The sequence below is a fragment of the Protopterus annectens genome, chromosome 2.part1 (assembly GCF_019279795.1).
Source record: "Protopterus annectens isolate FY-2018-M chromosome 2.part1, PAN1.0, whole genome shotgun sequence".
Lineage (NCBI taxonomy): Eukaryota > Metazoa > Chordata > Ceratodontiformes > Protopteridae > Protopterus > Protopterus annectens.
The window spans coordinates 1382568479-1382583388 of record NC_056729.1 but is presented as its reverse complement, the minus strand read 5'-3'; the positions used below and the strand labels follow the sequence as shown (position 1 = coordinate 1382583388).

At 41.9% G+C, this 14910-nt stretch overlaps 1 protein-coding gene across 1 annotated transcript in view; it reads left to right on the top strand.

The window, feature by feature from the left end:
* SELENOI (selenoprotein I) overlaps positions 1–14910 on the top strand; it is a 1061441-nt gene that overhangs the window by 414879 nt on the left and 631652 nt on the right. The window contains exon 6 of the mRNA XM_044062854.1: positions 7526–7634. Coding sequence (XP_043918789.1) covers positions 7526–7634 — 109 coding nt within the window. The remainder of the gene's footprint in view (positions 1–7525; positions 7635–14910) is intronic.

Here is a 14910-nt window from a genome sequence, read left to right as displayed (position 1 = left end):
TGATCAGCCTACAGGCTGCAGTATAGGTCACAAGTAAATTAATCAGATCAGGTTCTCCGTATAGGTTCAGCAAACTTGATCTGGGGATGGAAGGCAGTGGAGGTGTATTATGGGTAAGGTGAGGAGTTTGGAGCTCAGAGCTGATGCTACCAAAAGTTGAAGGCTCGGATCCGATATGGATCCTTAACCCACAGGTTGAAGACAAATGAAATACAACTACTTAGATGGAATATTATGGTGAATACATAACTTCTTTTTTAATGCCATTCTGTTGTAGCTCAGAGCAGATCTGAGCATTGCCATTTAGATTCTTGACATAGCTATAGAATGCATTGTGGTAGTCTTTGGAATCTTTGGTAATTTTATTTTTGTAACTAGCTTTGGAGGATTTTATGCGGTATCTCATCTTCTTACTGAGGCTGGTAAGGGAGTTTTTTGCATCCTGGGATTTTCCTCTTTCCTGCAACAGTTTCTTCCTTTTGTTGTAAAGTTTGTTTATGGCAGGGGACCACCAGATTGGTTTCCTTATTTTGGAGGAGAGAGTCTTGGTTGTATTTGGGAAGGCACGATTCATGCACGAGTGGATGTGCTCGTACAGTGCCTTAGTGTAGGATTCAGCAGTCAGACTTTCTGTTCTCGTCTGCATGGGTGTCATGAAGTTTGTCATTTCTGACTTGAGTAGCATGAAGTTGACTTTGGAGAAGTTTTTTACAGAGAAGTTTCTTAAATCCTTCATATTAGGCTTCCCAGGAAGCCTGTTCCTCCTCTTGAGACCTTTAATTTTGTACCTGAAAAATTGACTTGGGCTCCTTTAGAGCTGCAAATTCAGCTTTCTTGCAGCATTGCACCTGGAGATTGTTCTAGGATGGTGTCTGAGCTTCATGCCTTTATGACTATTCCTCCTTTTTTAGTTCTTCACAGGGACAGGGTGTCTCTTCATACTAATCCTTCTTTTATGCCCAAGGTGATTAATGATTTGTCTCAGGTTATTAATTTGCTCACTTTTTTTCCCTTCTACACGGTGTGTTAGTGAGAAGGTTTTTCATACCTTGGAATTTGCATAGACAGCTCAGATATTATTGGGATAAGACTAAGATAGTCACACGTCTGTGTAACTTTGTTTCTTTTCATCCTGGATCTTTAGGTTTGGCTGTTTCTAAACAAACTCTTTTTTTCATGGATGATCTCTAAGGCCATTTATTTTTGTTAATCCTTTCATGGGAAAAGCTTTTCTGCTTTTGTAAAGGCTGTTGGCTTCCTCTAGTGCTTTTTTCAAAGGCTTGGATACCAATTCCATCCTTGTGGCTGCTACTTGGACCTCTGTCCATAGTTTTACTAAGCTTTACAAATTAGATGTTTCCAGGGTGAGAGCTGGATTTGCCAGAGCTAATCTGCATCATTTTCTTGATGGCTGTTCTGGGCCTTCCTCATCCCAGGATTCCTCTTGAGCTGTTTGTAGTCTCGTTTTAGTAAAGAATTCTGCAGCAGTGATATGGAAGGACATGGTATAGTTGTGTAAAATCTTACCATAACAGTAGATGTCTTTCTCTTCACTGTTGCATTATTCTTTTCCTCCCTCCTCCTCCTTTTCTCTACTCCCTGTTCTGAGGTGTGCATGTCCATATGTCATCTTTATGCCATACACTGTGAACGGGGAGCATACATGTGACATAACAACATCCTTGAAATACTAAGGCTCTGGTATACTGGCCGGACGTTGGGCTACTCTTGGCAGGGGATCCCTTCAGTGAAGAGTAGGAAATCTACTGTTATGGTAAGATTTTACACAACTGTACTTTTCTCTGTCTTACCTTTTTGGTCTGTCCTGTGTACCAAGAGTATTTACAGAGTGTCTGGCTCCAGTGATTGCTCACTGCAGACTTCAAGGTTTTCACATCTTTCCATATTTGGACAATTGTCTTATATTTGCAGATATTTTTCCAGTTGTCAGGATTCCCTTATGGGTCATGAAACTCATTCTGGTGTTTTAACTGAAGGAAATCATCTCTCATCCCACCCTAATCGCTATTTTTATGTCTTCTAGATTTGTCCCTAGGAAATCCTTTCTTCTATTGGACAGGGTAGAACAGTACAAGGAAATCTTCTGGACTTCTCTAGCCAGTTTTAGGCTTCTGCCAGGGAATTTCTCGGGATTCTGAGTTTCATGGCTTCTATGACTCTCATGATTCCCTTGGCCAGACTTCACATGAGAAGAATTCAATCAGCCTAGATTTGACGTCCTCACACCTTATCTTTTCATATTCCAGTTCTGGGGCTTGTCAAAGTGGAGTTACTTTGGTGGGGCAGGCTAGTTCTCAGTCCGGGTATCGCTTTCTTCAGTCTCCCTCCCAATCTGTCACAGCAGTTGCTTCAGACTTTGCTTGGGGAGCAGTTTCAAAAGGGGTGAAAGTGCATGGTCAGTGAAACTCCAAAGAACAGACAGAGGAACATAAATGTCAGAGATGTTGGTAGTTGTATATGTCTTAAAAGCCTTAAAGCATTATGGTCCACAGGATCTCTGCAAGTAATCTCAGATAATTTTTTTATACTTTTTAACCCCCTAACACGAGAGTTTTGTACAAAACCAAAAGTAATTTGGGGACAAAGGCCCAAAATCAAGCACACATTTTAAATATTGATCTTGTAGGCTTAAATGATTGCTAGAATAACAGCTTTTGTTTTAGCATGCATTTTCTAGTAGATATGAACTCTGAAATTCAAATGCCTTTCATTATTTAGTGACTACAGTCCTCAATCATTTGGAAGAAAATAATAAATGTGAAGAACAGACTAAAAAATATGAGGTAAAACTATGGACATTCTACAAAAGTCTCTAGACAGTTGATAGATTAGCAGACAATGCCACAGTGATGTGGTTACATAAACAAGGGTTTACAGATCGTATTATTTTTGCCTGGGCGGAAGAAACATTGTTCAGACTGACTAGTCAGACTTCATATGTTGTCGGAGCAAAATCTTGTAGCAGACCAGCTGATCGGGACCAGGAGAGAACTCCATGAATGGAAATTGCAGCTGTAGGTCTTCCAGAAATTGAGCTGTCTATGGGGAGCACTGCAGATAGCTCTGCTAGTCTCCTTTTAAAACGCACAGCTTCGTTTTAGGATTCCTTGCAAACTGTCCTGGAAGGTGTATGCCCTCTCATTGCCATGATTGGGAATCTTCCTGTGTGCCTTTCTGTTGATAGCCAGGGATGTCCTATTCCTCTGTTGCAGTATTCTTAACATGTGAGAGTGGCTTGCAGCAATGACCAGATGTCTCCCAGTATACAAAACTTTTACTATTTAGGGGTACGAGGTACGTTGCACGTAGGCTGCTATTGGATGTTGGCCATAAAAGTGATGTACACACATACCATCCTCTGAACTTCTTGGTTGCCAGTTCGGATGCTTCACCTCTACATACGGTGTGTTCACTGAAATGGTTATCTCAGCATTTCAGATAAGTGCCCTGTTGGGGAATCATTTTTTTTACCTTTTTTGTTGTGGTTAGGTTTATTGTCATCCAAGAAAGGCAAATGTCAATGTGGATGTCCGATGCCACATAAAGACAATCATTAGCAGTTCCTTTTTTGCCTTGGGTCTTCCATGATCACAAATTTTGTTCCAGCTGTCAGGCCTTTGTGCCTAAAATTTTGAGTAGCAGGTTAGCTTCCCTTTCCATTTATTTAGAGAACTGGCACTTGAAACTCCTTGTAAAAAGTGCTATGGGAGGGTTCCTCAGGGCCTGAGGTCGAGTCGCTTGTGAAGCGGAAGGCAAGAAACCTAGGCCTGAAACTTTTGCTGCACCCCCTGTGGCAGACATCTCTCCTGAGGCAGTTGCTAGCAAGATTCAGAAGGACTCTCCAAAGATTGTGATGGTGATTCCCTTTTAGTCCAAGCAACATCAGTTCTCCCTTCTGAAACTGGCCAATGGCCAAAGGCAATTACCCACAAGCTTCCCCACAGAATAAATTTATTCACACAAGACAGGTTTTGTTTGATACACCCCAACCTGAAAAGCGCTTCCAATTGATTGCCTGGATGATAGAGTTCTGATACCTTTTTAGACACCTTTTAAGGAACTGTATCATGTATTAAAGCAGGTTAAAAAAATGTGGTAGATGTGCACCAGATATTAAAAGAGGTGAAAACAATGTACTAGAAAATAAAATATCTATAAATGGAAAATATTTTCTAGTTGATGCGACTGTAAAAACTGTGCCCTTTTCAATGCCTGGACTGCCTCTGGTTATTCATTATTTGTGTGAGCTATCTCCTGGGTTCTTTCTACTTTCAGCCATTGAGTCAGCAACAGTTTAGGAACATAAAAAGCTGGTCATTGGTCACATCTTGGGCAAGGCTAGAACCAATGTAGCTTAGACTACTTCAGCAGTGATCTATGAGAACTTGTACTGTTATGGTAAGTTTACTTACACAACATTTTGTTGATATTTCCCTGTGACTTATGTCTCAGAGCCTTGCTGTTCCTACTGGAGACTTGGTCATCCTGTAAACTTGCTGTATTAAATCCATTATATGTAACTACACCTTATCACTTTCTTTACTTACCCTTACTATGGTTGTGTTATTATCTTTGCCACAGTAAAGTCATCAGGGTTTAATGTTTTTAATGTTTTCATGTGCCATTCTCTGTTGGACTGTCACTGCTGCTTATGAACAGTCAATTATTTATTATGGATAAAGATAATGTAAGCGTATGCTGCGTATGGTTTTCATAAGGTCTGCTCTTTTGATCCTAGATGACTGTTGATTATGCCCATCTCATAAGGTCTGCCCTGCCAACTCCAGATGACTGATTCTGTTGCTTACATGGTTAATAATGTTGAAGGTTATCCTAAGTTGAGCCCTTTGTTCCTGGGTATGGTATTACAGATTTATCACAGTTCTTCATACTGGCATAGGACAACTTTGCTTCAAAGAATGTCAAAAGCTATAATTTCTGAATATCTCAGCATATCCCTCCATACTTTGCTTGAGGAGTTTTGATTATGAACCCTTGATGCTGCTATTCATGTGAAGCAAACAACTGAAATCTAGTTAAACCTCTGTTGAATCTACTTAGTAAGTTGTAATGCATTGCACTTTGTGTAGAAAAGCAAGTAGCAGGCCACACACTTTTCCCCAGTTTTCTGAAGTCCTCTTGGAAAGGTTGCACTATTTAACAGAGTGCCCAGTTACATATGTTGCCTGATGGCATAAAAATGTGTGCCTTTTCCTTACACAGGCTCCATTGTTTAATTTTATGGTGTGACAACACCTAGTGCTGTGGTAGTTTTACAATCTGTGTCAACTCAGCTAGCCTTTTTCTTGCCTTTATAATTTGTAAACCTACTTAATGTTACCTTGTCAATCACTCCGTTAACTGCCTTGAATCATTCTGAAGTTAGATAACATTTGCTAACTTTTCCCTCTTGTCAGTCTTGTGACCCTGTCATAAAAAGGCATTATCTTGTTAATATGGGATCTTTTATGACCCAAGTCCTGCTTTGTTTCAGTGCATAATCTTGTTGAAGTAGATGACCAGAATTTCATTTGCCAAGTTCTCAAGTGGTTTACGAGTGCGAGTGTGTGAGAGAGTTGCACGTGAGTGTGTGAGAGAGTTGCACGTGAGTGTGTGAGAGAGTTGCACGTGAGTGTGTGAGAGAGTTGCGCGTGAGTGTGTGAGTGTGCCAAATTCTGGACCCTACCCAGTTTGGATTTGTAAAAGGCAGATCACGTCTCCTAAACCAGATTGACTTGTTTGAAGCAGTCACCAAAGCCATAGATGAGGGTAAAATGGTTCACACAGCTTATCTAGATCTCGCCAAGGCTTTCGACACCATCCCCCACTCTGGAATTATAGATAAGCTCACTAAACTAGGTATAAATCCCTATGTCACAAGATGGGTTGCCAACTGGCTCACAGACAGAACCCACACTGTGAAAGTAGCGGATTCCAAATCCGACATCAGACCAGTGACAAGTGGAGTACCACAGGGTTCGGTCCTGGGTCCTCTCCTGTTTGGTATCTACTTCTCTGAAGTGCAGGCCAACACAGAAGGTCTTTGGTTAACAAAGTTTGCAGATGACTGCAAACTAGGAGCCGTAATCGAAACTCCTAAAGATGTGGACAAACTACAAAAGGGCTTCACTGAGACAGATACCTGATGTCAAAGCCATGGCCTGAAGCTCAATACCAAAAAGTGTATTGTCATCCCGTTTGGTAAAAACTCTGTACCCATGAACTACCACATAGCTGGTAGTCTACTTAATGCCGAAAATGTGATGAGACCTTGGGACACAGGTGGACAGTAGTCTCTCCTTTGATAATCACATCGCCACAGTGGTCAGGAAATCCTTCTATGTGTCTCATCTCATCACAAAAGGATTCTCATCCAGAAAAAAAAGAGGTCATTGCTCCCCTCTATTCATCACTCATTAGACTCATTATAGAGTACAATGCCCCTTTTGGTATGTACCTCACAAGACATCTACAACAACTGGAAAGACCACAGAAGTACCTCACAAAGAGGATTACTAGCCTCAAACAGATGTCCTATGCAGACCTTCTCAAAAAACTACAGCTTTACTCCATCTCATATCGCCTACTCGGGGGCGATTTCTGCCTAACATACAAAGCTATGTCAAACCCAGAGCTGTTGGACATGCTCCACTTAAAGAAATCCCAATCCCTCCGAGCTACACACCTAAACCTTGTCACCACAATAAACAGAACATGCTGGAGGGATAGATTCCTGTCCCAGAGACTTCCCATACTCTGGAACAGACTACCTATCTATGTCAAACAGAGCTCCTCATTAGCACTCTTCAAGAAAAATCTTGATGATTGGATGATTGGATGGGAAATGGGAAATTCACCCCGGGGATCACTTGTGTGGCTCTGCTCGACAGGGGCACAGGAAAATAATTTTCTTGGGTGGCGAAAGCCAGGGTACATTTTTTGGCTAGGCTTGTATGGGCCCTAGGGCCAATAGCCTAGTACCTACCTATGAACCTATGTGTTTGTGTGTGTGTGTGTGTGTGTGTGTGTGTGTGTGTGTGTGTGTGTGAGAGAGAGTGAGCAAGTGCACACTCGCACGCGTGTGAGAGAGCGCGAGTGCGTGTGAGCTCAAGTGCGTGTGTGAGTGCGCAAGTGCGTGCGCGAGAGTGCGCGAGTGTGTGTGTGAGTGCGCGAGTGTGTGTGAGTGCGCAAGTTCAGATGGGGGAAATGTTTAATTGCCACGTTTCCTCTTTCAGTTTCTGAAATGGTGCTGATGTGGTATGTCTCTCTCTGCCACTTATGTTTGGACTAAGTCAATAAATACGTGCTTTGTTGGGGTAGATATTGATGCCATTTGTAGCGGACTTCTTGCTTACCATGAAAGCTTTTAGTTCCTTTTATGCTTTAAAATCTTTTAATTCTCACTGACTATCTTGTGATTATCTTATTGTTTTTCCTGAACAATGGACCTTTGATTCCTCTAAACAACATTTCTTTGACTCTGTCCATTTTGTTTATTTTGCAGACAATTTCTCTTGTGTACATAGTGACAGCCATTGTTGGTGTGGAAGCTTGGCACGTACCAATTCTCTTCAGCTTCATGTACAGAGACCTCTTTACCATAATGATTCTTGGTAAGTACCTTCTGGAGTTTTTATATTATATTAGTAGAACTGGTCGGGAAACACACTTTCTGTTTATGGCCCTATGAATTGTAGTTCACTGACAAAAACTTTTGTTTTCTCCTTGTGGCCATACACCTTTGGTATAAATTTTTCTGATGTTAGTTGAGGACAGAATGAAAACTGTTGGGTTCAGATCCGATCCTCTGGTCTGATTTGGCCGTTACTAAAGCTTGTGGCCACCAAAAAAACTCTTGAGCTCCTCTTTCTCATAATGCACCAATCCCTAACATACCTCAGATTTCATTTGCCACTTCTCGTGAAAAGAAGAGGTCTACATTAGCTCGAGTTTTCTCAGATAAGTGTATTTTTTCTCTTAAAAAAATTCCCCTTTTTCTATTGTAAATCTTATTATATTACTCCCTTATCCACTTGCACCTTGTAATATTTCTCTACCATCGCTGGTAATTCTTCCCTTTTTTCTGCTCTTCCTAAATGCTAGCATAGTCTTTCTTACCATTGCTGGTGTTTCCCTTTTTTCACTTTATTCTTTTAAAAAAAAAATTTCTTATTTCTTTGTTTACCGTTTTCTTGTTCCCAGTATGTCTGAAAAAGGACCTTCCGGTTTTAAAAAATGTCCAAAGTGTGGGCACAAAACCTTTCAGATGCCAATGTGTTGTGTTTACTGCATGGGCCTTTATCATCTCCAAGAGGATTGTTTAATTTGTAAGAACTTCAATCCTAGAGCATTAGCCAACTGGAAGAATACATTAATATTAAAGGGATTGCTTCCATCTACCTTTGAAGCTATTTCTGGGGCTCAGTCTCCCAAAACAAAAACTAAGGAGCCTATGACTAAGTCTCTGAGAACCTCTACTTCCTCGACTTAATCTTTGGAGCCATCAAAGAAAAAGCCAAGATTGGATCCGAAACCTGTTCAGATCCATTCTCCTTCTAATCCAACCAAGTTCTTCAGATCTGACGAAAAAAATCAATGGATCCAAGTTCAGGTCTGAAGATCCTACCTAGCACAAAATACTCTCCAACATTGGACCGAGTACATTGCAGGATTCCCTCTCCTTTTTTTGGAAAGATGTTGTTCCAGCTCATCATCCCTTGCCTCATCTCATTCTTCCAGGAGTTTTACTGAGGAAGATGTGGACAGAATAATGAGGAGGTTCCTTTTGGCACAGATACAGATGGGTATTCTTACGGCTTCTATCCCCTTGGGTCAGGAAGCCCATCCACCTACCACGCCACCACTGCTTGCTGCTTCTCTGATCCGTCTGGTTGTTTGAGTCCTCGGATCTGAACCTTCTGGGCCCGTCCTGTTCAGATCTAAAGATTACCCTTGTCTTCAAATCCAAAGCTTTCTCTGAGTGTACCGGCTCCAACATCTTCAGATCTGAATGACTCTCACAGCCAAAGCTGCCTTGTCAGGTCTGAGGCGTAGTTGACTCTGAAGGTTTTGGAGCTGTCTCTGCCCCTCTGACCTTTGTCATTGAATAGCTCAGTGCTGACTTCCTCCTTTGGGAGATTGCTCTTGGGACAGAGGGAGGCAGTGGTCCAGAAGCCTGCCTTTTCAGAGCTGAAGTCTTCTTTCTGTCCAGAGTGATCTGCCTTCGAGATAGTGAAGAGAGTATTCTCTGCTCCGACATGATGAGTGGATCCAATCTCCTTGGATCTCCAATGTGGTTCCCAAATGTCTCTTTACTTAGAGCCACATCATTGCATGCCACAGGGACAGCCAACTGAAGGACCCTAGACCACCCAGCAGAGCTTTATGTTCTCTTTTGACACTTCACCAGAACATCCCACCGTGGAAGTCCCTAGGAAGAGGAAGTGCATAAGGAGGCACTTAGACTCTCTGCAGGAGTCAATCACTGAGGATACTGATTTTGATGAAGGGTCCACAATCACCTTCAGAAATGTCTCATTTGAAGACATTCATGAGATCCTTGAGCAGAGAGGTAGTTTGTTCTCCAGTAACCCTTCACCAGAGGAATCTGTATTTCTGGAGGCCTTTGATGCTGGCCTGTCTAACTCCTGGGTTACTCTGCCCGCCAATGAGCTTATTGATTTGGTCTCTAGTTGGGCGTGGAAGGCACCTGACTCATTTGAGCCAATCCCTAAGAGGCCAGATTGGATTCTGGCTGCATCTATTGGGAAGGAATTCTGAAGTAAGTGGAGTGCCCATGGATGGGTTGTGAACAAACCTCTGTACATTTCCCTAACAGGAAGTTTAGGGTGGTGGACAGAATTGGGAAGCATGTATATGCATCAACAACCTTTGACCTTAGGTAGCTGAACTACTTGGCACATTTTATCAAACTGCAAGGGGACTTGATTAAGTAACTTTCAAAATCCCTTTCAGGGACCACTATTGCTGAGGCTCAATCTTCTGTGGCCTCTCAGTTGACTGTATTCCAATCCATTTCAAATTTGTCCATGAGGCTTGTGACACCCATGCCCTGGCCCAGCAATCACGGAGCCTCAATCCTCACCACTCACTAATATTTATCATCTACTCAGAGGCCCTTAAAAGGGTGTCCAATTATTACTGTGCAATGTTATTATCTAGTTGGTAGTATAGCCGAGGGCTAAAGCTATTGGAGTGGCTTTGTACAATTTTACCAAAGGCATGCAAGTACTCTAAAGAGCTTAAATTATCCCTACAAAAACAGCCACAGTTGAGAGTTTAAAAATATTTAATAACAAAGAGTCAAAACACAAGACAATACTTTCTACTACACAGTGCTAGTCAAGAGTTCAGAGATCACACAGAAATACTTCAAATAATTCAGTAGTACAGTTCTGACATCACAAGAAAACACTTAGAAATAGAATCTAGAAAGATTAGACTAAGAGAAAACACAAATCTAAGACAGACTTGCATATAGAGCAAGACGGTGCTGGTGAGTTGGATGGTCAAGACAAAAATGCTTAATGCTCTCTCATTCTCTGTTTTTAAAATCACATTCCTGGTTCATATTACATAATTCTTCATACTTCTTTGGGTTCCCAGGCTAACAGAAACTACATTTACGTTCTTCACCTCTGGGCAGAAACCATAGCAATAAAGGACATTTATGCATCCAAATTCTAGCCATTAACTCTGGCCTTAAAACAATAGGCAGGATGCCTCACTCTAGACTTACTGGCTCTGAGTTTTAACATCAGAGGGTCACAACATGCTTTACTTGGTCAGTAGAGTGCACTGTTACATGTTTTCCAGTTCCACATGTAACACTAGTTTTACCATTTAAGATGACAAGCCTGTGGTTTTACATTAATATTTACAGATGCCAGAATTAACTCCAAAATTCTATCTGGCTAGGCTGGCAGCCCTCCCCTATCTTCACAAGGCTTATCTTGCGTGCAGCTGAAGATGCCTCAAGGACTGTGGGTTCAGGCATATCCATTAGGAGGCATGCGTGGATAATCTTATGTGATTTTGCAGAGTCTTTCAAGTCCTCATTCATCAGTGCACCCTTTGACGGCAGTTAGTTGTTTGGCCCAAAAGTGAAGGACACACTGTCTAGGTATGAAAGGGATGGAAAGACCCCTCTCTGCTGATTTTACAAGGTCGTCCTTTCATTCTCCCTCAACCAAAGGCCATAGTAACCACAGACGCATCCTAGATTGGATGGGAAGGCACTTCCTGGGGAAAACAAAGTCAGTTGGTACTCCAAAGAGGCCAATTTGCATATCAGTAGCCTAGAGATGAGAGCATTGCTCTAAGCATTGTAGGCCTTCCAGGATCCTCTCCCTTTAGGGACAATTGCGATTTACATCAACAAACAAGAAGGAACTAGGTCTTACCCCTTGTGTCGAGAAGCACTCATTGTGGCAATGAGTGATCTCATCCAACCACTTTCTTTCTCATAACAGCACACATTCTGGGAAAGTCCGTGATAGCAGACAAGTGGAGCAAGTCCGAGTGTCTCTTAACATGAAAGTGACAGAAATGATTTTCTATCAATGGGTTTGCTTCTCCCCAAAACAAAAAGTGCAGCAGCTACTTTGCCCTAACCCCCACAAGGGAATTGCTGAGGGATGCTTTACTCGATGATTGCCTTCCTCGGTTTACTTTATGCTTTACCCACCAATTCCCCTAATTCCAAAATTTCTAAGAAAGGTGCCAGGCCATCTTCATTGCACTTTACTGGCCTCGACAGATTACGTTTCCCTTCCTTTGCCTCATCTGCTTTACTAACCTTGGATTCTGGATCCATTGCTAGACCTTGTGTCTTACCTGATAGATGTGATTCATCCAGAAATCTCAAACCTCAAGCTGACAACGTGGTTTCTTCAATTCCATTGATAGCCAGACAATCGATGCTGTCTTCTCCTGTCTGTTTTATCTTCCCATAAGCCTTCTACAAGAAAATTTTACACAAGTAAATAGAAAAGGTTTGTTTTCTGGGCACAACAAAAGCACATTAGCCCCTTTTCAGCTCCTGTACAAAGTATACTTGAATTTTTCGCAGCAATTTTTAATGAGGGAGTTAATGATTAAAGTTCATTTAGCAGCAGTCTCTGATTCTTGTATTAGATTTGAGAATTCTTCTGTGGCTTCCTCTTAAACTTTGTAAAGGATTTTTGAGAGGCACACTCTTGTTGAGACCTCTGTATAAAGATCCTACTCTACCATGAGATTTGAACTTAGTACTGCAGGCCTTAATTCATTCTCCATTTGAACCAGCAGCACAATGCGGTCTTAAGTTCCTTACCTGGAAAACTATCGTTCTAGAGGCCATTACATCTGCTAGAAAATTTACAGAACTTCAAGCGTTGTCCTCTAAACCTTTATCTTTTATAAAGATGGAGTCACTTTGTGTATCAACACTTCTTTCCCTCCTAAGGTGGTGTCAGAATCCAGTATCAGTCAGTCCATTAATTTGCCAGTTTTCTTTCCTAAATATGCGAATAAGGGTGTATATATGCTGCATTTACTAGATGTTCACAGACAATTATATTTTTACTTGCACAGCTGGCTCCGATCCGAGGTTGGCTCCTAGACCCACCTGTGAGGAATAATGACACTGGATAGCACAGATGCCAAGTTATGGCAAGTACATAACTTTTTTTCATGACATGCTGTCCATTAAGGATAATCTCCTGCTTCCTGGGTACATTCATAGTATTTTCAATATTTCTGGCCATGTGTCCATGCAGTGGTTTCTGGACTGTTTGCCATCGCCTGTCCTGTAAGCACCCACTGTGTAGAAGTACAGAATTCTTCAGTGGAAGAGGATAGTGTGGCTTAATCTATTCATGTCCAACTTTTTCACACAAGTAGCATACTCTTATTAACCAGCATTTCAGTTTTTCTGACCCTTCATAAGAATTGTCTTATGTATGTCCCTTGTATTCTGGAATGCTATCACTATTTTTTTTGGTCCCCCTCAGATCTCCTGTTTACCAGCTCTAGCTCCCATTTCCACATGTCCACACTGGATCTACTAGCCATCCTTCTAACCCCCCACCCTGACTTACTGCAGTATTGCTGGGGCCAGTTGTTCCTTACGGTGTCCTGGGGGGGGCAGCTTGTCTGTGCTTCTGTTGAAAGGAGTGGGTAGTTTAATGATCAATCCACTCCCTTTATTCACACCCCATGCTCATTGATTGCATCCAAGGGCAACTCTCCTCTTTGGAGTACACTTTCCCTTAGACAGTGCATCAGTGAACACCCTGACACTCCGTCAATCGCCAGAGACTCTAATCGAACCCTGGTCGGCTGGGGACTGCTGTCACTGTTATTGTTCCAAATATAGATTCAGGTTGGGTTGATAAATGAAGTCATCACTCTTTCTGTAAAAGAATACTTATATTTATCATGTCATGCCATGCAGTGATTCTCTTTATTGAGGTATTGCACTGCTAAGCATATTGTGAATACTAATCCCATTCCCACTGAAAGGTTTTGACAAACTTGAGGAAAGTGTATTCGTCTGCTGCTTCAGTTTTCAGAATTGCTTGTTTTTGGCATTCCTTGGGCTGGAGGTTGTTTATCTGGATATTTCCTCCTCTGATTTATTCTTTAGGATTATGTTCTTGTTTTCTATGAACAGTTACTACTCATCTTGTTAGTTGGGGGGGGGGGGGGTTGTTGATTTACATTTTTGAGCACATGGTTATATTATATAGATTCATAGTTGTATACCTGGCTGATGACCGCCAGGGCCTCTATAAGCCTAGCTGTGCAATCCAACCCAGTTGTGTTATATATCCTGGGCATTTATTAGAATGGGCTATGTTAATTAGGACGATTCTAGAGGTTATGGGGTGGTATGAAAGTTTGGGTATTATTGTCTGCCTTTGTCTGTCAGAGACATGGCCAGACCAGGGTTGAGTTTTTGATTTCCTATCCATTAGTCAAGGTTACACTTAACAGGGTTAGGGATGGACTCTGCTTCCATGGATTAAGAGCCTGTTTCAGAACGTGAAGATCCTCTGAGATGCACATTTGTCTCACCAACATGTCTTATATCACAAGCAAATTTTAAATCCTTAAATCTAGTGGTTCTGATTCTGTTTGTTTGAAAGATGTGCAAATATTGGGTCTATTATCTTGTCAAAACGGCATAACAGCGAATACCGTTTCGATGACAAACAGGGAACTACAAAAACAGCGAAAGCCAAGGTCACTGATTGCCCCCCCCCCCCCCCAGGGAAAAAAATCGGTAGACCAACAAGACACAACACACCAGTTAAAACATTTCAAAGTTGGGCTCTTCACACACCCCCCCCCCACCGCTCTAACTAACTCCGAGATCGGACTACAGTGGGTAAAGGGCTATGTCACAGTGACTGCCAAACAGGGAAAAAATTTGCTGACCTGAGCTTTTGCTGTATTTCCAGTATGCTGTTTGTTGTCAAAATGGCATTCGCTGTTATGCCATTTCGACAAGATAATATAGACCCCCCAAAAGTTCCATCAGAGTTGGACCCAAGGATGCCTTGTTTGCCAGGCATAGATCACCTTTCAGTAACCTATAGGAGGCAGGGTATAGAGAGAGGGCTTTCGGGGGGTCCTTATAGGACAATGTGATTATACCCTGGATTTTCCTGTCAAGGAACCTTTGTGGGTTTTACAACTGTTGCATATGTATGATCAGGTACATGCTGAAAGGGCATTATTTTCAATGACGTCTGATAAGAGCTGAATAAAGTGGCACTATGACTTCCATGGACCTGGATTCTATGCCCTTACTTGTAAGTTGGGTCACACACAATGATTTTTTTACTGCCTTGGCCACATGTTGGTCAAAGGCCAGATTACTGT